This window comes from Theropithecus gelada, chromosome X (assembly GCF_003255815.1).
Source record: "Theropithecus gelada isolate Dixy chromosome X, Tgel_1.0, whole genome shotgun sequence".
Classification (NCBI taxonomy): Eukaryota; Metazoa; Chordata; class Mammalia; order Primates; family Cercopithecidae; genus Theropithecus; species Theropithecus gelada.
Genome location: NC_037689.1, coordinates 25,337,152 through 25,360,571, shown reverse-complemented (window position 1 = coordinate 25,360,571; position 23,420 = coordinate 25,337,152). Strand labels below are relative to the sequence as shown.

Here is a 23,420-nt window from a genome sequence, read left to right as displayed (position 1 = left end):
GATGGCAGATCAAAAAGGAAGCTGAAGCATATATTTAGGTTGATAAGTTGCAACGTAAATATATATACACACACACACACATACACACAAACATATACACATATATACACACATATACATACATATATTTTATATTATTTGCTTAACTCAGAATACATATATATGTGTGTGTGTATATGTCTGTGAAGGTGGCTAAACAGTTCATATATATACACACACACTAGAATATATAATATAAAATATACTAGAATTTATTTATATAAGTTATATATATATATATACAAATTATATATATAAATTGTAAAGTTGGCCGGGTGCAGTGGCTCAAGCCCGTAATCCCAGCACTTTGGGAGGCTGAGGCAGGCAGATCATGAGGTCAGGAGTTTGAGACCAGCCTGACCAACATGGTGAAACCCTATCTCTACAAAAAATACAAAAATTAGCCAGTTGTGGTGGTGGGCACCTGTAATCCCAGCTACTTGGGGGGCTGAGGCAGAAGAATTGCTTGAATCCAGGAGGTGGAGGTTGCAGTGAGCCGAAATTGCACCACTGCACTCTAGCCTGGGCGACAGAGAGAGACTCCGTCTCGGAAAAAAAAAAAAAGTTAACTTTGTGATAGTAACTGCCTACTTTCTTTTCTTTTTTTTTTTTTTTTTTTTAGACAGAGTCTCGCTCTGTCATCCAGGCTGGAGTGCAATGGCGTGATCTTGGTTCACCACAACGTCTGCTTCTCAGGTTCAAGCAATTCTCCTACCTTAGCCTTCCGAGTAGCTGGGATTACAGGCGTGTGTCAGCACGCCCGGCTAATTTTGTATTTTTAGTAGAGATGGGGTTTCATTATGTTGGTCAGGCTGGTCTTGAACTCCTGACCTCAAGTGATCACCTGCCTAGGCCTCCCAAAGTTCTGGGAATACAGGCATGAGCCACTGTGCCTGGCCACTTGTATGTCAATCACAGTGCTAGTCACAATAGCAAAGATATAGAACTAACCTGAGTGCCCATCAATGGATGACTGGATAAAGAAAATGTCTTTTATTTTCTTTTTTTTTTTTTGAGACAGCGTCTCGCTCTGTCACCCAGGCTGGAGTGCAATGGCACAATCTTGGCTCACTACAACCTCTGCCTCCCGGGTTCAAGCGATTCTTTTGCCTCAGCCTCCCTAGTAGCTGGAATTACAGGCGCCCACCACCACGCCCAGCTAATTTTTGTATTTTTAGAGAGACAGGGTTTCAACGGTGTTGGCCAGGCTGGTCTTGAATTCTTGACCTCAGCTGATCCACCCACCTTGGCCTCCCAAAGTGTTGAGATTACAGCGTTAAGCCACCATGCTTGGACAAGAAGATGTTTTATATGTGTGTATACACACACACACACACACACACACATATACACACACACCATGGAATACTATGATTTCGTAAAAAGAATGAAATATCTTTTGCAGCAACATGGAAGGAAATGAAGGCCATTATCTTAAGCAAAATTACTGAAAAACAGAAAATCTGCATTTGTACCTCCTCAATATATAAAAATGAAAAAATAAAAAGTAAAATTAGAACAAAAAATATTTTATATCAGCATATATAGAAATATATTTTATATATCATTTATGCAAAATGTATTATGTCATATATTATATGTGCATACTTATGTACACATACATATACACAAATATATAACATATCTAACTCAGTATATATAATATATGTAGTGGATATATATACACTATATAAACACACATACATACACAAACACACACATACAGTATACATGCTTAAAGAGTGTTCAGCTCCCTTCAGAGATGGTAGGATTTTTTTTTTTTCAGTCAGGATCTCATTCTCTTGCCCAGGCTGGAGGGCAGTGGCGCAGTCATAGCTCACTGCAGCCTTGACCTCCTGGGCTCAAGGCATCCTTGTGCCTTTGCCCCTGTGCTGGGATTATAGGTGTGCACCACCACACCTGGCTAGTTAAAAAACTTATTTTTGATAGAGATGGGAGGTGTGTTCCAATGTTGCCCAGACTGGTCTCAAACCCCAGTGCCTCCCAAAGTGCTGAGATCACAGGTGTGAGCCTCTGCGCTCAGCCAGATGGTACAATTTTGATTCCTCTCATATTTAACAACACCTGCACCTATCATTGTATTGAATTTATAGTTCATTCTGGTTTAGGGTCAGGGACTCATTCCTTCGGAATGGCAGAGTTCAGCATTTCCTGACTCCACTGCAAATTAATGCCACTTCATTAAGGCGATAATGACCCTTTCATGCCTAACTCACAGGGATTTTCCTTTTTTGTCTCTTAAGTAATAGGCTGTGGTTTCTCAAGGATTTTTATGATCCTTCCAGATGAAAGCTGCTTTGTCAAGCAAGGTGTTGAGAAACGTGCAGGGTCTGTTTCTAAGAAGAGGTAGCTATGTGGTCAAGTTCAGAGTGGGATCGGTGGAGTCAGACTAATCAGCAGCCCAAGCAGAGTTTGACGCTGCAAATCTGCGCCACGTTCTTCTTCCTGCGCGCAATCTGCAGGCAAAGACATCTGCTTAATTGGGTGTGAAACCCGGGCCTTGATTAAAAGCACTTTATGAGGCCGCAGCCTTGCATTTCCAAGGTCAGGCCCTAGTGGAGAGGGCGCGCGTTCCGCGGGGTGACACGAACTTTCCCTGAGTGCGCGTTCCTGGCTGGCCCTTAACCCCTCAGCCAGGCAGGGCTTGGCAGGGCCGTTTCCTGTCCTAACCAGGATCAAGGGATTGCATGGCTTGCTGGTGAAGCTTGCTTGGCAAGGCCGTGACCTGTCCTAACCAGGCTCAGGGAATGGCGGGGCCTGCTGGTGTCGCATATGTTTTGCATTCCAGCTCAGGATTTTGCAGAGCATAGAGAGCGGGTGTCACCCCGGGGGGAAATGCCACCTACAAAATGCAGGTGGAGGCTGGGGCGAGGCTGGCAGCCAGGGGCCAGAAATACAAAGCCTGAGCCAGGTTCAGACTTCCTGACTCCCCCTCCCTGTTAGCTGCGCAAGGATGGCTCGGCCTGGTCCCCTTAAAATGTGTCCGTTCTGACTTAGAGGCTGCTTTGCCTCTCGGAAAGCCCCCCGACCAGCGGACTGAGGGACTGGAGACCCCCCTCCAGTCGCAGAATCGCTGAGATCCCTCGAAACAAAGGCGTTAGAAGTTTGACCCCTTGCTGCTCAGAGTGGTCGGCGAACCGGCAGCCTGGGCCGCCCTGGTCGCGGGTCAGGGGCGCAGCGTCCAGGCCGTGCCAGGCCCGCAAGTTAAGCACCGTCTGCATTTCCCTGGGGAAAGGGGTGACCAAATGTCTAGCTGTATTTGCATTTCAAATCCACACGGATAGGGTTTTAAATATAAGTATGTCCAACTATTGCCTGAGTCACACTCAAGCCAGGAAAAAAAAAAAAAAATCTTTGCGTTTCTGAAATTGAAATGCGTCTGCACAATTCTTTATCGGGTTGTCGCCGGGGTATTTGAAACAGTGACCAATCAAGTTTCACGCGCTACATTTGGTCGGGCGATCTCTCAAATCTGTCTTTCCCTAGTTCTTTTAAGAAATGTTTATTTGGAAAGAATTCTAGATCCACAGGAAGCTGCAAAGAAACGCGCAGGGTCGAGCCCACCCTTCCCCATCCCTTCCAAGTAGAAATCTAGAATCACCAGAGTCCTACAGCAAAACCAGGACGCTGACCTCATCCCCAAGACCCGGCAGCCCCTCTTGGGGATCCGCGCGCAGCGCGCGTCCTGAGTAGCCAGGCTAATCCGAGCCCCTCTCCTCACCAAACGCCAATTTCACTTTTTATTTCTGAACTTCACTTTTGCGGAGCCACGCCCTCCCTGTCCCCGGGCCCCCTCGCCTCCCCATCTTCCGGGCTTGGGTGCAGCGACGCGGGTGTCCCGCCAGTGCGTCCCCGAGGAGGCTTCAACCTGGGTCCCACCCCAGGGGCGCCCCGGGCGCGGACGGGGCGTGGGCACCTCCCCAGAGCCGCGCCAGCCGTCGGCGGCTGGAATCATCCGCACGCCCGGGTCTCCGGCTCCTGGGCTGGGTCGCAGCGGGGGCGGAGCGCGCGAAGGCGACGCCCCCAGCCCCGCGGCCGGGTTGGGGGCGGGGAGAGGCGCGGTCACGCCCAGGCTGCTTCCGCCCGCCCCATCAGCGCGCACGCGGCTACCGAGCTGGAGGAGGCGGCGGGCGTGAGACCGGGAATGCGCAGGGTCCCCGCCTCGCCCCCCAAGCCCGGGCCGCGGCCCCCGCCTTCCCCGCAGCCGTCCGGCACTCGGTGCCCGACCCCTGAGGCCGGCGGCTGCTCCCACCCGGGGCCGTTGCTGCTTGTGGCGTGAGCGCCGCCCCGCCATTGTCCCCGTCGCTCCGTCAGCTGCGCCAGGCGGCGCACCAGGAGGCGAGGGTGCGCATGGGGAGCCTCCGTTGATGCCGCCGCCGCCGCGCCGCCCTCCGAGGCTGCGTCCCGGGAAGCCCGGCTCCCCGATCGCTTCGGCCTGGCCCGGTGCCCCGGACCTGAGTGCGTCCCCATGGAGGCGCCCGGGCTGGCCGCGGCGGCCGCGGCGGAGAGCGACCCCCGCAAGGTGGCGGAGGAGACCCCCGACGGGGCGCCCGCGCTCTGCCCCAGCCCCGAGGCGCGGTCGCCGGAGCCGCCTGCCTACCGCCTGCAGGACTTTGACACGCTGGCCACCGTGGGTGAGTAAGTGCGGGCGGGGACTCGGCCCACAGCGGTGCGCGGCGCGGCCGGGACGCTGTAGTAGGACAAAGGGCCCCGGGTGCCGGCCTCCTGGGGAGGGACCTGCCCCGCTACTCCGGCCCGGAGTCCTCGCGCGGGGCTGCTCCTGCGCCCCAGGTCTCCCCGGGGGGCGCTTGGGGAGGTGGAGCGCACCCCTCAGCCCAGACAAGTCCCCCCGACCGGCCGGGTGCCTTCCCTGAAATGCCGACGGCTCCTCTCGGAGACCACCCTCCACTCCCAGCACACACAGCACTCTGGGGCCTGGGCCGTCCGACGTCACAAAACCTCCTGCGGGTCACCTCGCCTGGGGGACCTCGTGCCCCCTCCCTGGCAGCGACCCCAGGGACACGGGGGCGGGATCCGAAGGCCCCTGCGGGCCTCCCCCAGGCCAGCCTCCCCGTGTGCCCAGCGGCAGGGAATGTACAGATTTCTCCAGGGGCTGCAGGAGCAGCTGGGCTTTGAGGGACAGGTGTCCCGTGGCGTTGTGGGGACGAGGACGGCAGCGCTGGGGACGGATCCTAACATGTCCTGACACCTGCTTTTCGTCTTGTGCGTCTGAAATGGGTAATTCTTGTATCGGACGCTTTATCCGTTTCCTTTGTCCTCTGTCTTTGAACTTAACCCCGAATGGGCAGCTTGACAGGTTTCGAGTTCTCGGTGCGCTGGGATCCGGACACGCGCTGGCTTATAGGGCAGCCCTGGGTGGGTCGGAATATCCCAACCGGACATGGGCGCTGGATTTAAACAGTTGTCACCAGCCCGCCTGTGCCTCTTAGGGACTCTGTGTGGCTAAGTGGGGTGTTGGTTGTCAAGAAAATAAACGGGAGAACAGAGGGGGTGTCCTGGGTGTGTTGGTGAGGCGGGGGCTCTCAGGCCCTCTAACTCCTGTTTGTCCTCTCATTTTGGAAAGGAGGAAGCTGCGCTGGGAAGCCCAAGGGCTCAAGGCCACAGCTTATGGCTTAGGAAGACCAGAGGGCATAGCCAGGGGGCCTTCAAAACCGCTGAGGAAGAGGGTACTTAGCTGCCTTCAGTGACCTCTTTGCCACTTAGACTTTGAGGAAGGGCCCATGAGGAAAGCCTGAATTTGAAGGGACAGAGTGGGAGGAGGCACTCTTTTTTTCTCCTTTCCCTCCCTCCCTCCTTTCTCTCTATCTCATTTTCTCTCTGCCTCTTTCTGTCTCTGTTCCTGTCTCTCTGCATTTCTCCTCCTCTGTCTCTTGGTGTCTGTCTCCCTGTCCCCTTCCTGTCTTGGTTTCTCTGTCTCCCTCCCTCCTCTCTCTCTGCCTTCCCTCTTGTCTTGGTTCCCCCTGGAGAGCTGTCCTGGGCTAATCTTAGAGCTGGGTGTGTTTTGCGGGGAAGAAGGGTGGGGCAGGAACCCTGACTGGCGCAGCCGCCACCGTCGGTGGAAATACAACTCGACAATGGAAAATTGATGAGGTCCAGCCGTTCCTTGGCACTCAGCACCAGCGTTTGTCATTCTTTGGGGCACCCACATGGTCCCTTGGGGCTGGAGGCCAGGGCAGAGAGCAGGATGCGGGCAGGAGGGCGGCAGAGGTGAGGGGTTCTGCTGTCACAGGGGGCCACTCAGTTTGATGTCAAGTCAGCTTAGGGTGCCCAGCGTGTAACCTCATCCTTAAAAATAGAGTGTCGCTGCCTCTGGGGACCAAGCTGGCTGGGCGGGGAAGTCAGCTTTTTTTTTTTTTTTTCCCCCCAGTCAGTGCTCTTTTAATGAGGATGATGCTCCTTTCTCAAGGATAACTTCCTATGGTCTCCAAGGGTGTGGCAGGAGAGCTAGGTATCCCACACTCATTGGACAACAGGGGACCAGGACCCAGGGGTGTGTGTGTGTGTGTGTGTTTGCATGCGTGTCTGGAACACTCTCTCATGACAACTTCACAGCTTTGGTGACATCTGCTGCCTTTTATCTGAGCCCTTTTCTTTATTGTTGGTTAAAGAGCAATCTCAGTGTGATTCACCTAAAATAATAAATTTTTAAAAAGCCTTTTAGATCCTTCACGATTGTGCTCTGAGCCACAATCTACAGCAGCTTTGGACTGTTTTCCAAGGCGTGATGAAGAGTGAGGGGCGAGCTGGAGTCTCAGTCTGGAGTTGACACCCAGTCTGGGTGGGTGTGGCGTCTCTTCATCCTGAGCTGTCCCTGCAGGAACCTGAGTGTGCTTTTCATTGCTCTTTCCCTCATTCCTAATTCCCTCAGGCCCCAAACAAGCACCCCCAGGAGTACTGAACTTTTTGGGGGGTGGGCGGAGGGGATCTGTATGCAGATTGCCAGTTGAGCAATCGTATTTTCTATGACTTAAAGCCAATCAGAGGCTGGGCGTGGTGGCTCATGCCTGTAGTCCCAGCACTTTGGGAGGCCGAGGCAGGCGGATCACTTGCTCTGAGGAGTTCCAGACCAGCCTGGCCAACATGGCGAAACCCTGTCTCTACTGAGAAAATACAGAAATTAGCCGGGCGTGGTGGCAGGCGCCTGTAATCCCAGCTTCTCAGGAGGCTGAGGCAAAGGAATTGCTTGCACCCAGGAGGCAGAGGTTGCAGTGAGCCGAGATCACACCCCTGCACTCCAGCCTGGGTGACGGAGGGAAAAAAAAGAAAGTGTCAGCGTTCTAGATTGACCAGTTTCCTCCAGTTGAGGTAGTTAGGAAAAAGAGTGCAGTTTGCAGTTGTGAAAAATCTGATAATGGATTTTTTTTTTTCTTTTTCGTGCATGAAGGGATTCTGGAATACATCTGGTCTAAAGGCCGATTTAATAGTTTTAGGAACTTTGGTTCAGAACAGTCCTACTACTCCTTAGAGAAAAAATGGTTTCCAATCTGGTTCTTCAAATTTCTTGTTCATATAACCAAGCCATGCTTGTTCCTATGAGGAAGAACAATTGTGCTTTAAAAAAATAAATTTCAGGGCCAGGTACAGTGGTGCGTGCCTGTAGTCCTAGCTATTTGGGAGGTCTCTGTGGGAGGATGACTTGAGGCCAGGAGTTCCAGACCAGCCTGGGCAATATAGTGAGACCCTCATCTCTTAAAAAAAAATAGTAGTAACAGTTAGCCGGGCATGGTGGCACACATCTGTAGTCTTAGTTACCTGAGAAGCTGAAGCAAGAGGATCACTTGAGCCCAGGAGGTCAAGGCTGCAGTCTACCACAATCGCGCCACTGTACTCCAGCCTGGGTGATACAGTGAGATCCTCTCTCTAAAAAATAAAATAAAAAAAATGATATTATGGAAATGAAAAACTTACCCTATGTAGAGAGAAGAGGATGAATCTGTGCACCTATCCACCAGCCTTATTTTATCAATCTTCCTACTTAAAATGACCACTTGAGAATTCCTTTCTCTATATATCAGTTAAAAAATACTTAGGTTTTTCCCCAGAAGTGTCCTTATCGAATCATTTGGCATCTACGACCCAGTGCTTGCTTCTCCTGGGTACCCCGAGTGTGAACCTGTCAGGAAGGAGGTAATTCAGCAGGTAAAACAGTGGCCAGGCTTTGGGTCCACATTTCATTTTCCCTTTCTCAACCTACTTCTGCATTTACTCATCTAAAAAAAGGGAAATAATGACAGAACCTGTCCTACACGGTTACTATGAGGAAGACTCCAAAATTCCTAGACCCCTATTAAAAATATATATATTTTGAAATACAGATTCACTGGAGATTGCAAAAACAGTACCTGGAGTCTCACGGACCCTTCAGCCAGCTTCCCCATGGTGACGTCTCCATATCCGTGGGACAATATCAGAACCATGTCATCGATGTCGGTATATCCCTATTAAAGAGAACACATACCTCGTTCAGCTTTTTTTTTTTTTTTTTTTTTGAGACAGGGTCTCACTCTGTTGCCCCGTCTGGAGTGCAGTGGTGCGATCTCGGCTCACTCCAGCCTTGATCTGGGCTCAAGCGAGCCTCCTGCCTTGGCCTTCCAAAGTGCTGGGATTGTGTACAGGCAGGAGCCATCGTGCCCGGCTTGTTCAGCCTTTATTAGTTTTCAGAAGGTGTTCATTTGTGTTTGCGAGTATGTGTGTAGAGTTCTGTGCAGTTTTGCCCACTGTGTGGATTTGGGCAGCTACTAGCCTCCAAACCATGGTGCGGGATGAGTTCCCTCCCCACAGACCCCTCTGTCTTGCTCAACACTGTGTGTTTTTTTTTTTTGAGACAGAGTTTCGCTCTTGTTGCCCAGGCTGGAGTGTATTGACCACAACCTCCGCTTCCCGGGTTCAAGCGATTCTTCTGCCTCAGCCTCCTGAGTAGCTGGGATGACAGGCATGTGTCACCATACCCGGCTAATTTTGTAGTTTTAGTAGAGATGGGGTTTCTCTATGTTGGTCAGGCTGGTCTCGAACTCCTGACCTGAGGTGATCCACCTGCCTTGGCCTCCCAAAGAGGTAGGATTACAGGCATGAGCCACCGTGCCCGGCCAGACACTTTTTTTTTTTTAAAACTTGCACACACTATACATCTGAAAATGTTTTATTTTCTTAAGAGCTAGGAGATCCTCATAATTAATGATACATGGTTCTCAGATCTAAAGTGCTTATACTGGTAGGTTTTCTCCTGTCCTTGGTTCTTCTGAATTGGCCAGAATTTCCTTTCCTCTCCTTGTTGCTGGTTCTTATTAATGCCCCAGGTTAGTCTATTCAGGCTGTTGTAGCAAAACACCACTGACTGGGTGACTTATAAACCACAGACATTTATTCCCAGTTCGGGAGGCTGGAGGTCCAAGATCAAGGCGTGGCAGATTGGGTGTCTGGTGGGGACCTGCTTCCTGGTTCATAGATGGTGCCTTCTTGCTGTGTCCTCACATGGTGGAAGGGGTGAGGGAGCTCTCTGGGGTCCCTTTATAAGGGCACTGATCCCATTCATGAGGCTCCATCCTCATGACCTTGTCACCTCCCTAGGGCCTCACCCCCTGACACCATTACCTTGCAGGTGAGGATTTCAACACAGGAATTTTAGGGGCACACAGACATTGAGTCCACGGCATCCCCAGCCTGTCTCTCACACCAGCATGCTGCCGGCACGAATGGCATCTGAACTGGTGAGATTTTACTGTGTGCATAAATCAGCAGCCTTGTGGGCAGTGTTGACATAGCAATTAGAAGTGTTGTTTGTGGCCTAACAATACACAGAAAGTGGAGCTCAGCCCTTTAATCTTGTTTATCTTGTGTGGTTGCCCCGTGTGAAACCGGCTCATGCATGTGTGAATGACAGTTTCCATTTAAGTGCATCACACAAATGCCAAGAGATGAGATAAAATATTACACATCAGAGAACATTTCCAAGGATAGAAGTCCTGCCGGTTTCTCCTCTTCATTGTTTATTTCATTTTATTTTTTAAATTTAATTTAGTTTTAAGTTAAAATGCATGTTACATTAAATTTAAGTTAAATTAAGATACATGTGCAGGACTTATTTTAAGAAAAGAGACGGGGTCTCACTGTGTTGCCCAGGCTCATCTTGAACTCCTGGGCTCAAGCATTCCGCCTGCTTCCGCTGCTGGAACATAGATGCCAAGAGTGCCGGGACCTCTGTGTGTTGGAGTCACTTTCATCTCCCACATTCAGAGAACAGACCCGGCACTTAGTGCGTGCCCAAGACCATCCACTGCATGGATAGAGAGATCAACCCTCCTCATGTGCCAGGGGTTTCCCGAGGTGGGAAACCTTCAGTGCTAGCCAGGAAAGTCGCAGTCAGAGACAGAGACAATCTGGTCACTCTGTGTGTGAATAAAGAAATGAAAGGATGATGGCACTATCGACAGTTGTTCTTATGACACTCACTGATGCCAAGTACTGGACGGGTACACTATGTACTTTAGTTTCTCTATGGGCAGAAGCTCCACCATGACAACATCAGCGTTATTTTCTTTTTTCTTTTTTTTTTTAGAGACAGGGTCTCACTCTGTCGCCTAGGCTGGGGTACAGTGGTGCAATCACAGCTCACTGCAGCATCGACCTCCCAGGCTCAAGCGATCTTCCCACCTCAGTCTCCCAAGTAGCTGGGACTGCAGATGTGCACCACCACACTCAGCTAGTTTATTTATTTATTTTTGTAGAGATGGGCGTTGCTATGTTGCCCAGGCTGGTCTCGAACTCCTGGGCTCAAGTGATCCTCCCACTTCAGCCTCCCACGTAGCTGGGACTACAGTTGTGTCCACCATGCTTGTAGCCTTATTTTCTTAATGGGAAAGAGGATCTGAGAGAAGAGATGCTATGTGCCCAAAGGGTTTCGCCTGCAGCCCGCTGCCTCCTCCGCAGGAAAGCAGGGCGTGCACACTGGGATCGGACGACCAAAACAAAGTCATCTACAGTTCATGGGCACGCTGCAAAGAAGGGAGACGTTAAACTCTTGAAAGCAGCAGACAGCCCCCACCAGGAAGAGACATCCTTGTGAAAATCAAAGGAGGGCTAAAGCATGAGAATCGCTTGAGCCCAGGAGGTTGAGGCTGCAGTGGGCTGAGATCGTGCTACTGCACTCCAGCCTGGGTGACAGAGACCTTGTCTCAAAAAATAAAACTTCAAGGGAGGCCAGGTGTGGAGGCTCACGCCTGTAATCCCAGCACTTTGGGATGCTGAGGTAGGAGCATCGCTTGAGCCCAGGAGCTCAAGATCTGTCTGGGCAATATAGCACGACCCCATCTCTACAAATTTTTTTTTTTTTTGAGACGGAGTCCCACTCTGTGGCCCAGGCTGGAGTGCAGTGGCCGGATCTCAGCTCACTGCAAGCTCCGCCTCCCGGGTTCACGCCATTCTCCTGCCTCAGCCTCCCGAGTAGCTGGGACTACAGGCACCTACCACCTCGCCTGGCTAGTTTTTTGTATTTTTTAGTAGAGACAGGGTTTCACCGGGTTAGCCAGGACGGTCTCGATCTCCTGACCTCGTGATCCGCCCGTCTCGGCCTCCCAAAGTGCTGGGATTACAGGCTTGAGCCACTGCGCCCGGCCCAAAAATTTTTTTAAAGTAGCTGCGTGTGATGGAATGCACCAGTAGTCCTAGCTACTAGGGAGGCTGAGGCAGGAGAATCGCTTGAGCCCAGGAGGTGGAGACTGCAGTGAGCCATGTTGGTGCCACTGTGCTCCAGCCTGGGCAATAGAGCAAGACCCTATGTCAAAAATAAAGTATCAAGGGAGATGATTACACAGTGCCTGGCACACTGTAGGGTCTCCAAAAAGTAAACCTTTTCTATCCATCAGCTTCCTCTTCTCTCTAGCATGAAATTGCATATGTAAAGTTGAAAAAAGGGAGATATAGATCTTTTAAAAAGGTAGTAATGTTGATGACTTAAAAAAAAAAAAAAGACCAAACCAAACAAAAAAAAAAAACTGGCTGGGCGCGGTGGCTCACGCCTATAATCCCAGCACTTTGGGAGGCCGAGGTGGGCAGATCACAAGATCAGGAGATCGAGACCATCCTGGCTAACATGGTGAAACCCCGTCTCTACTAAAAATACAAAAAAATTAGCCAGACGTGGTGGGGGGTGCCTGTAGTCCCAGCTACTTGGGAGGCTAAGGCAGGAGAATGGTGTAAACCCAGGAGGCGGAGCTTGCAATGAGCTGAGATCACGCCACTGCACTCCAGCCTGGGTGACAGAGCAAGACTCCATCTCAAAAAAAAAAAAAGAAAAGAAAAACCTTGGGGGAAATACAGAGGAAGCCCCGAGGCATCCCTTCCAAAAAGCTGAAAGTGCTTTACTTAGAATTGTGACCTCGTTTTCCCTGTTAGAAAAGTCTGTGGTTAGAAGCTTCCTGGTAAGCCCAGGGTGAGAAGGTGGAACCGATGTTTCTGTCTGTGTGACAGGTTCCCTCTGCCTGTTTCTCCAGGTGGCCTCCCCGTGGTCCTCTACTGTGGTGGATCCAGTCCCAAAACCAGGTCTGGAGCCACCATCATCATATTTGTGTCCCCCACCCCAAGATTCTTATGTCAAAACCCTAATCCCCAAGGTGATGGTGTTAGGAGGTGGGGCTTTTAGGAGGTAATGGGATTATTAGGGTGGGGTCTCATGAGTGGGATCAGTGTCCTTACAGAAGGGGCCCCAGAGAGCTCCCTCACTCCTTCCACTATATGAGGACACGGCGAGATGGCACCGTCTATTAGTTAGGAAGCCGGTCCCCACCAGACTCTGAATCTCCCACACCTTCATCTTGGACTTGCAGCCTCCAGGACTGACAGCAGTAAATGTCTGTTGTTTCTAAGCCCCGGTCTACCGTGTTTTGTGATGGCAGCCCAAATGGATTTCGATGGGGCTCTATTCACCTCACACAGCAGGGTCCATGGAAAGGCAGCTGCGATGCGCTGGTCTATCATTACCTCTTCTATGTTCTTTCACACTATCTTAGTTTTGTGTGACTGCTGGAATGAAGGACCGCAAATATAGTGACTAAAAACCACATACAATGAAGAGATACCTGCACTCCCAGGTTCACTGCAGCACGAGTCACACAACAGCCGAGATAGGGCAACAACTCACGTGCCCGTCAGCAGATGACTGGGTGAAGAAAATGTGGTCTCCACACAATGGAGTACTATTCAGCCTGTAAAAAGAACAAAGTCCTGTTATTTGCAACAATGTGGATGCAACTGGAGGTCATTATGCTCTGAGAAATAAGCCAGGCACAGAGAGACAAATACTGCACAGAGAGATAAATATCATTATCTCACTCCTTTTTTTTTTTGGACAGCCTGGATGCCCAGGCTGGAGTGCAGTGATGTGGTGTCCCGGCAGCATCGACATCCCAGGCTCAAGGGATCCTCTCACCTCAGCCTCCCGAGTAGATGGGACTACAGGTGTGCATCACCACACCAGGCTATTGTTTTGATTTTTTTTGTAGAGATAGAGTCTCGTCATGTTTCCCAGGCTGGTCTTGAACTCTTGGCCTCAAGTGATCCTCCCAGTTTAGCCTCCCAAAGTGCTGGGATTATAGGCGTGAGCCACCATGCCCTGCCTGACCTATGTACTTTAGAATCCCAGGAGCAAATCTCGTATCCTACTGGAGGAGCGCGACAGAAACACAGGTGCAGGTGCTAGAGGGCAGATTGTTTGCACAGAAACCTGGGCGTGTGGATGAATTTGGTAACCCTCACATGTGTGTGGGCAAACTTGGCCGGCCCCTTTTTTTCCAAGGTTCGCTTGTGCAAGAAGAATGAAACCAATGCAACCAATACTCTTAAGGAACTCCTCCTTTCTGGAGCGTTTTCACGCTGCGTTTCTGAGGTGGGCGTGTTTTCCCGGCATCTCCACTTCTGTGCTGTGTTGGTTGAGACAGGATGATGGACATTTTGCTTCCCCATTAGGATCTTAAGTGAAAGTCCAGTTGGCGTTTGCATTTGATCTGAGTAGTAGAAAACATGATAAATAGCCATTGGAGGCCGGGTGTAGGGGCTCACACCTGTAATCCCAGCACTTTGGGAGGCCGAGGTGGGTGGATCACTTGAGATCAGGAGTTCGAAACCAGACTGGCGAACATGATGAAACCCTGCTTGTACCCAAAAATACAAAAATTAGCTGGGCGTGGTAGTGGGTGCCTGTCATCCCAGCTACTCAGGAGGCTAAGGCAGGAGAATCACTTGAACCCGGGAGACAGAGGTTGCAGTGAGCTGAGTCTGCGCCACTGCACTTCAGCCTGGGTGATAGAGTGAGACTCCATCTCAAAAAAACAGAAAACAAAAAACCCAAAACACATTAGATGCATTTGAAGCCGCCCAGCAGTTCTCCCATGATGGTGGAATAGGCATCCGGGAGACTCACCCTACCCTGTCTGAACACCTTTAGCGAAGATGTAAATGACTTGCAGAGGAAGGAGGTGCAGGTTCGAGGATGGAAATTCCTTCCCCTCCAGCACTGGTGGCGTCCACCTCCACCTTCCTGTGGTCTAAGGAGACCGCACAGAGACTGTCAGTGTGGGAGGCGGTTGCCGGTTTGGTGAGTCTCCCTACGGAGGAATTTCCTGTGGGACGCCTCTGGGCAGTTCTTCCAGCCTTTCATGTCTTCTGTCAGATGATACAGTGGCCAGGTCAAGGGATTATGATTTTGTTTGTTTTTTGTTTTTTAGAGACAAGGTGTTGCTCTGTCGCCCAGGCTGGAGTGCAATCAATCATAGCTCAGCTGCAGCCTCAAACTACAGGCTCCAGTGATCCTCCTACCTCAGTCTCCCAAGTAGCTGGGACTACAGGGACACACCACCATGCTCAGCTCATTCTCTCAGAAGGTGGAGAGAAGAGAAGAGAGGACAGAAAACTGTCCATATGACTAGTTTGGGCCTTTCCATCCTGCTTAATCCAGAACTGTCAAGGTTAGACCCTGGTCATTCTTTAATATGTTTGAAAAATAGGGCTGGGCACGGTGGCTCACACTTGTAATCCCAGCACTTTGGAAGGCCAGGGTGAGAGGATCACTTGAGTCCAGGGGTTTGAGACCCGCCTGGGCAACATATGAAGACCCCATCTCTACAAGGCGGGGAAAAATTAGCCAGGCACGGGGACGCATGCCTGTGGTCCCAGCTATTCGGGGGGCTGAGATGGGAGGATTGCTTGATCTCGGGAGGTAGACGCTTCAGTGAGCTGCGACTGTGCTACTGCACTCTAGCTTGTGTGACAGAGTGAGACCCTGCCTCAATTTAAAAAGAAAAAAGAAAAATAGACCTTCCTCTGTGCAGTGTCTTCCCTGCTGGCCTCCATGCCCTTGTACCTGTTTAAAAATCCATTAGCATTTTTCACCAGGACATAGAAAAAGGAAGTTGTCTCACGCAGTTCCTGTTAAATTGCACAAGTCCACATAGATCCTTGCAACCCACGCTACCATTTACTTAGCATGCGTTGTGTGTGGGCATTACATGATTCTCCGAGGTAGTTATTTTGGATGTTATATTGGGGAGGCACCCCGTCAAAGAGATTTGGAGGGCAACCTGTGGAGGGTTCTTTTAAAATCGTTGACAACTAATTTGGTGGATGTTTTCGCCTTGGGGAATCATTCCCTTGGGAGTCATTTTGCAGAACAAAGGGGTTGCAGGCAGGTGTGGCCAGAGAAACCTTGGCACAGAAGAAGCAAGTGCTTTGTAATGCTTAGGGCACCTGGGATCTCTTCGGATGGGCGGGCATGGGGGACCCTGTGCGAGCCTGCCTGCATTTATTTGGGTGTGCAAGCTTATATTGGACTCTTGGCAATGAGAGGACGAGAGTGGAGGGAACAGAGCTGTTAACAGAAAGGGGTCCATGTCCAGACTCCAGGAGAGGGTTCTTGGATCTCGTGCAAGAAAAATTCAGGGCAAATCCATAAAGTGAAAGAAAGCAAGTTTATTGAGAAAGTAGAGGAATAAAGAATGGCTACTCCATAGGCAGAGCAGCCTCGAGGGCTGCTGGTTGCCCATTTTTATGGCTATTTCTTGATTATATGGTAAACGAAAGGTGGATTATTCATGCCTTTCCTTTTTAGACCATATAGGGTAACTTCCTGATGTTGCCATGGCATTTGTAAACTGTCATGGCGCTGGTGGGAGTGTAGCAGTGAGGACAACCAGAGGTCACTCTTGTGGCCATCTCGGTTTGGGTGGGATGTGGCTGGCTTCTTTACTGCAGCCTGTTTTATCAGGAAACTCTTTATGACCTGCATCTTGTGCTGGCCTCCTGTCTCATCCCGTGACTTAGAATGCCTTAACCATCTGGGCATGCGGCCCAGCAGGCTTCAGCCTCATTTTACCCAGCCCCTCTTCAAGATGGAGTTGCTCTGGTTCAAATGCCACTGACAGAGCTAGCTTACGGTTGGAGACAATGTCATAGGGAATTATTCTTCAAAGATTGCAAAATCCAGCTTGGATGAGATTCCAAAAATCAAAAGGGTATTGAGAAAGCAACTTGTCTAGAATTTCTTCTTCATGGGCTGTTGATTTTGTTTACAATGACACCTTAAGAAAAAATAGGCGACACACAGTGGCTCACGCCTGTAATCCCAGTGCTTTGGGAGGTCGAGGGAGAATCATTTGAGGCCAGCAGTTCTAGACTAACCTGGACAACACAGTGAGACCTTGTCTTTACAAACAATAAAAAAAATTAGCCGTGTGTGGTGGCACATACCTGTGGTCCCAGCTGTTCAGGAGGCTGAGGCAGGAGGATCATTTGAGCCCAGGAGTTGGAGGCTGCAGTGAGCTGTGATGGCGCCACTGCACTCCAGCCTTAGTGACAGAGCAAGATTCTGAAAGAAAAGAAAGAAAAGAAAAAAAGAAAAGGAAATAAAAGATAAAGAAGAAAGGAAACAGAAGAAAAAAGAAAAATAAGTAACTTATATAGAAAAAAAATCCATAGTGACTCAAAATATTCCCTGGACACTGGAATAGAAATAGTTGTTAGACATGATTTTGTTTATTAAAGCTTTTCTTTAGTTTGTCCTTAAACAGTTTAGTATTTTCTTTTGAAAACAGATTCTGTCTTGTCAACTTCATTGATTTTCGGGCTGGGCTCAACACCTGTAATCCCAGCACTTTGGGAGGTCAAGGTGGGAGGAGTGCTTGAGGCCAGGGGTTCAAGACTAGCCTCCAACATGGTGAAACCTTGTCTCTAAAAAACAAACAAACAAACAAACAAAAACCAATTAGCTGGGTGTGGTGGCACGTGCCTGTAGTCCCAGCAACTTGGGAGGCCGAGATGGGAGGATCACTTGAGCCAAGGAGGTCAAGGTTGAAGTGAGCTATGATTGTGACACAGTGAGACCATGAAGGAAAAGAAAGAAAAGAAAAAAAGAAAAGAGAAGAAGGAAAAGAGCAGAAAAAAGTAAAAGAAAAAAAATATAGAAAAAAAATCAGTAACGACTCAAGATATTCCCTGGGTAGTTGAATATAAATAGTTGTTGTTGGACGTGATTTTATCTATTAAGGCTTTTGTTTAGTTTATCCTTAAACAGTTTAGCATTTTATTTTGAGAATAGATTCTGGTTTATCAATTTCATCAGTCTTTGCAAAGAAACAGCTTTGGGTTTCCTTTATGTTTCTCTGTTAACTTCCTGTTTTCAGTTACACTGCGTTTTGCTCTGGTTTTTCTTTCATTTTTTCCACTTGTTTTAGGTTTCTAGAATTTCCTGAAGCATTGTATTTTGATACAGATTCTGAGCTGGTTCTTTGGGTGTCACAAGCCAGAGGGTCCTAGAAGAAGTAGAATTGTAACCGAGGAACACTGTTAGGAAACCCCATCCCTTTTGACCTTCAAAGGTCACCGCCTAATTTTGGTGTTTCGTAGTCTGACATGTTCATAGCTTGTGACTGTTAGACTGTGATTGAGCTCTGATTTTTTTAAGTTTCTCTTACCCAGCTGGTGCTGTTTCAGCTCCAGCTTCCTCCTCTGTGTAATCAACACTCGCAGTCGCCTCTTCACCCAAAAAGCCACAGAAATAAGTGCAGAGAAAACAAGTCAGCTGCCACCTGCTACAGAAGCGTGTCCTTAAATGCGATGCATTTCAGGACAGCTGTGTGAGTTCCGGGAGCTTGTCTTCCTTCAAAGGGAAAAGTAAAAATAAACAGGAAGTTTGCACTGAAAGCATTCTCAATTGAGTGCTATTTGGCTGTAGTGTTTCAGATGCTCATTTAGAACTTTGGAAGTTGTGGGATGGTGGGCGAGTGTGTGACCTGGGACGGAGATTCTCCACCTCTTTAAGAGTGAAAACCTGGCGGAGCGCGGTGGCGCACGCCTGTAATCCCAGAACTTTGGGAGGCTGAGGCCGGCGGATCACCTGAGGTCAGGAGTTTGAGACCATCCTGGCCATAACGGTGAAACCCCGTCTCTACTAAAAATACAAAAAATGTGGCGGGCACGGGAGAATCACTTGAACTTGGAAGGTGGTGGTTGCAGTGAGTTGAGATCGTGCCACTGCATTTCAGCCTGGGCGACAGAGTGAGACTTCACCTCAAAAAAAGAAAAAAAAAAAGAGAGAAAAAAGAAAATTAAAAAAAATGCCGGGCACGGTGGCTCACGCCTGTAATCCCAGCACTTTGGGAGGCTGAGGCGGGTGGATTGCCTGAGCTCAGGAGTTTGAGACCAGCCTGGGCAACACAGTGAAACCCCATCTCTCCTAAAATACAAAAAATTAGCCGGGCCGTGGTGGCGCACGCTTGTAGTCCCAGCTACTTGGGAAGCTGAGGCAGGAGAATTGCTTGAACCTGGGAGGCGGAGATTGCAGTGAGCCGAGCTGGTGCCACTGTACTCCAGCCTGGGTGACAGAGTGACACTCCGTCTCAAAAAATAAAAAAATAAAAATTAGCCGGGTGTGGTGGCGCACATCTGTGACAGAGCGAGATTCCATCTCAAAAAACAAAACAAAACAAAAAAGAATTTTGAAAGTTGTGGGATGGTGGGCTAGTGCGTGGTCTGGAATAGATTCTCTACCTCTGTAAAAGTAAAAACCTGGCTTTTACAGTAAAAACCTGTAATCCCAGCACTTTGGGAAGCCAAGGTGGGCAGATCATTTGAGTTCGGGAGTTTGAGACCAGTCTGGCCAACATGATGAAACTCTGTCTCTACCCAAAACTACAAAAATTAGCTGGGTGTGTGGTGGTGGGCATCTGTAATCCCAGCTACTCAGGAGGCTGAGGCATGAAAATCGCTTCAACCCGGAAGGTGGAGGTTGCAGTGAGCCGAGATCGCACTGCTGTGCATGCCACTGCATCCAGCCTGAGCGGCAGTGAGACCCTGTCTCAAAAAAACCAAAAAAACAAGAAGCAAAACACATAGACAAAAAACCACAAAGACAAAAACAAAACAAAACAAAACAAAACAACAATAACAACAAAAAAAGTGAAAACCTACTTCTTTTACTGGACATGGTGGCTCATGCTTGTAATCATACCATTTTGGGAGGCTGAGGTGGGAGGATCACGCTCACTTTTCAAGACCCAGGAGTTCGAGACCAGCCTGGGCAGCACAGCAAGACCCCATCTCTCTAAAAAAAAAAATAAGAGAAAAAAGAGAAAACTGTCTTCTTTCTCTGTAGTGGATGAGTTCTTTCAGTGGGATGCTTTGCCTTTCTTCCTGCCTCTGTGTTTCTGTGGTATGCCAGCATATACGATAGTCACTAGAAGATCCGTAGTTGTGCCCACAGCCATACGCATCACAGGTTTTTGGCTGATTTCATGACAACGCTTAAGGCTGCTGAAAACACTCTAATTCTTTGGATGTTGGCAAATGTTCAGGTGAAACTAAGCGGCTGGCCCACCCACCTGCTCAGGAAAGAATGGCCACATTGTGTGGGAAAGGAATCCTCTGGTCCCTAGCTGGCTGCCTGGTGTTCTGGTTGAGTGAGCAGAACAGACAGTGCCCTGGGTAGACCTGTGTGTGCTCCAACAGGCGATTTTGTCAAGCGTTCCCTTGGGGTGCCCTTGTTCCAGAAACCATGTTCTGTGTGACTCTCAGCTGGGCTTCCCAGACTGGGTAAAGAAAACATGGTGATTCATGGCTGTGTGCGGTTACCCACGCCTGTCATCGCAGCACTTTGCGAGGCCGAGGCGGGAGGATTGCTTGAGCCTGGGAGGTCGACACCAGCCTGGGCAACACAGTAAGAACCTGTCTCTACAAAAAAAAAAAAGGTCGGGCATGGTGATGAGCACCTGTGGTTCCAGCTACTCAGCCTAATGCGGGATGATCGCCTGAGCCTGGGAGTTGGAACTGCAGTGAGCCGTAATCACACCCCTCTACTCCAGTCTGGGTGACAGAGCGAGACCGCATCTTAAAAAAAAAGAAAAAAAAAGAACATTATGATTAATGAAAACAAACATTGCCTGGTGATAAGAAAAGTAAGAAGTAGGATTGTTCTCAGATTGGTGACCCAGCAGACAAAGGAGTGTGCGGGAAGCAGGTCTCCAATTTAATAGCAGGACAGTGAAGATACAGCAAGTGACTTCTTTTTTTTTGGAAACTGGGTGTTGCTTTGTCACCCAGGCTGGAGAGCAGTGGTGTCATCATAGCTGACTGCAGCCTTCACGTACTGGGCTCAAGGAGTCCTCCTGCCGCGCCTTCCCAAGTAGCTGAGACTACAGGCACATACCACCATAGTTGGTTAATTTTTTGTATTTTTAGTAGACACGGGGGTGTGGGGCTGGTTTGCTGTATTATCCAAGCTGGTCTCAGACTTCTGGCCTCAAATGATCCTCCTGCCTTGGCCTCCCAAAGTGTTGGGATTACAGGCATGAGCCACTGTGCTTGGTGAGTAAGTAGCTTTTTGTTTGTCTGTTTGTTTTTGAAGCAGTCTCGCTCTGTCGCCCAGGCTGGACTGCAGTGGTGCAATCTTGGCTCACCACAACCTCCGCCTCCCGGGGTCAAGTGATTCTCGTGCCTCGGCCCCTCGAGTAGGTGGGATTACAGGCACATGTCACCATGCTTGGCTAATTTTTGTAATTTTAGTATGGACAGAGCTTTGCCTTGTTGGCCAGGCTGGTCTCAAACTCCTGACCTCAAGTGATGTGCCTGCCTCGGCCTCCCGAAGTGCTGGGATTACAGTTGTGAGCCACCGTGTCCAGCCAAACAAAAAAAAAGTCTGTCTTATACAGAAGATCCCTAATTTATGATGATTCCATTTATGATGGTTTGAGTTATGATAGTTTGAGTTAGGATAGTTCGATTGATGATTTTTTGACTTTATAATGGTGGGAAAGAGAGACACAGTCAGTGGAAACTGTGCTTTGAATACCCATGCAACCATTCTGTTTTTAACTTGCAGTGCAGTATTCAGTAAACTACATGAGGCATTCAATATTTGATTGTAAACTAGGCCTCATGTTAGGTGATTTTGCTCAGTTGTGGCTAATGGAAGTGTTGTGAGCAGGGCAGGCCAGGCTAAGCTGTGATATTTGTAAGTTAGGTGTATTCGATGCATTTTTGACTTACCATATTTTCAACTTACAAGGGGTTTATGGGGGTGTAATGTCATCATTGTAAGTTGAGGAGTGTCTGTATCATAGACTGGGGGGCTTAAACAGACATTTATTGCTCACAGTTCTGGAGGCTGGGAGTCACAGATCAAGGCGTGGCAGATTTGGCGTCTGGTGAGGGCTTCCTGGTTCATAGGCGGCATCTTCTCACTGTGTCCTCACATGGTGGAAAGGGTGAGGGAGCTCTCTAGGGTCCCTTTAATAACGACACTGATCCCATTCATGAGGCTCCAACCTCGTGACCTCGACACCTCCCAAAGACCCCACCTCCTAACACCATCATCTTGGGGATGAGGATTCAACCCGGGAATTTCACCCCGTCTCTACTAAAAATAGAAAAATTAGCCAGGCATGTTGGTGGGCACCTGTAATCCCAGCTACTCAGGAGGCTGAGGCACGAGAATCGCTCGAACCCAAGAGGCAGAGGTTGCAGTGAGCCGAGATCATGCCGCTGCACTCCAACCTGGCCAAAAAAAGAAGACTTGGTCTCCAAAAAAAAAAAAAAAAAAAAAAGGTGAAAAGCGGTGTGTCCTGCACTGACCAGGCTGAATGGGTAGTGGCTATAGCCTTGCAGTAGGGCTAGACTTTAACCATTAGGTTGCTGGATTGTGGGGAAGCCCAGGGGCAAGCTTTCACCAGTAGGATTTTCTTTGTAAAGAAATGGAAGGAAACGAAAAGGCAGGCACTGGGTAGGAGAGAGCTAGGGAAGACAGTTGGGGGGGGGGCACTCCAGGATAGTGCTGTCCCCCAGTGTCATTCATACCAAAGAAACCTGAAGCAGCCTTTCTGATGTGTCATTCTTAGGAAAACCACCATGAATCTGGCATCTAGCTATCAGTGAAACTGTGGGAGAGCCTAATGGAAGTAAAGACATGTGGTCCCAGAAATGACATCATTCAGAGAACCCAAGAGAAAATTAAAAGCAAAAGAGGGTCATGTGCACTGTGACTCAAACTTTGGGAGGTCGAGCGGGAAGACTGCTTGAGCCCAGAAGTTTGAGACCAGCCTGGGCAACATAAGGAGACCCTATCTCTACAAACAATACAAAAATTAGCTGAGTGTGCTGGCACACACCTTAGTCCCAGCTACTCAGGAGGCTGAGGTGGGAGGATTGCTTGAGCCTGGGAGTTCGAGGCTGCACTGAGCTAAGATTGCTCCTCTGCACTCCAGCCTGGGCGACAGAACAAGATCCTGTCTCAAAAACAAAAACAAAAGCAAAACAAAACAAAAAAAGAAAATCCAAAAGGGAAATATAAGCGAAAACAAAAAATCTCACTTTGAGACATCTTTTTAGAAGAGTTGGAGAGGGTATTGTCTCCCTCCACAAAAATAGGATGTTACAGTAAAAGAGAAAGAGGAAGAACTTTATATGGGACTGCTGAGAGTTAAAAGAATAAATTAGAAGGGTGATCTCATCCATGCCTGTGACTTCAGTTATCATCTTAAGGCTTTGGGTCTCAATGCACACTTCTAGTTTAGACCTTTCTTAGGAGCCCTGAAGGGTGCATTGCCAACTACTGCCTGTTGGAAGGTCCATTTTTCCCAGGATATCCAGCAACACTCTTATATGAGTGTCCTGCTCCATTGTCACAAATGACCATAAACTGAGGAACACAAGCAACAGAAATTTATGCTCTCCCAGCCCTGGACACCAGGAGTCTGAGATCAAAGTGCGGGCAGGACTGTGCTCCCTCTGGAGGTTCTAGGGAGGATCCTTCCTGCCTCTCCCGGCTCCTGGGGGCTCCAGGCATCCCTGGGCTTGTGGCCACA

The 23,420-nt window shown here is 49.2% G+C and overlaps 1 protein-coding gene across 1 annotated transcript in view; it reads left to right on the top strand.

Moving 5' to 3' along the window:
- Positions 1-4,136: 4,136 nt before the first annotated feature.
- The window catches only part of PRKX (protein kinase X-linked), a 109,450-nt gene continuing 90,166 nt past the window's right edge, over positions 4,137-23,420 (top strand). Inside the window, exon 1 of the mRNA XM_025373286.1 lies at positions 4,137-4,694. Within this exon, the coding sequence (XP_025229071.1) occupies positions 4,529-4,694 (166 nt within the window). The 5' untranslated portion in view covers positions 4,137-4,528. The remainder of the gene's footprint in view (positions 4,695-23,420) is intronic.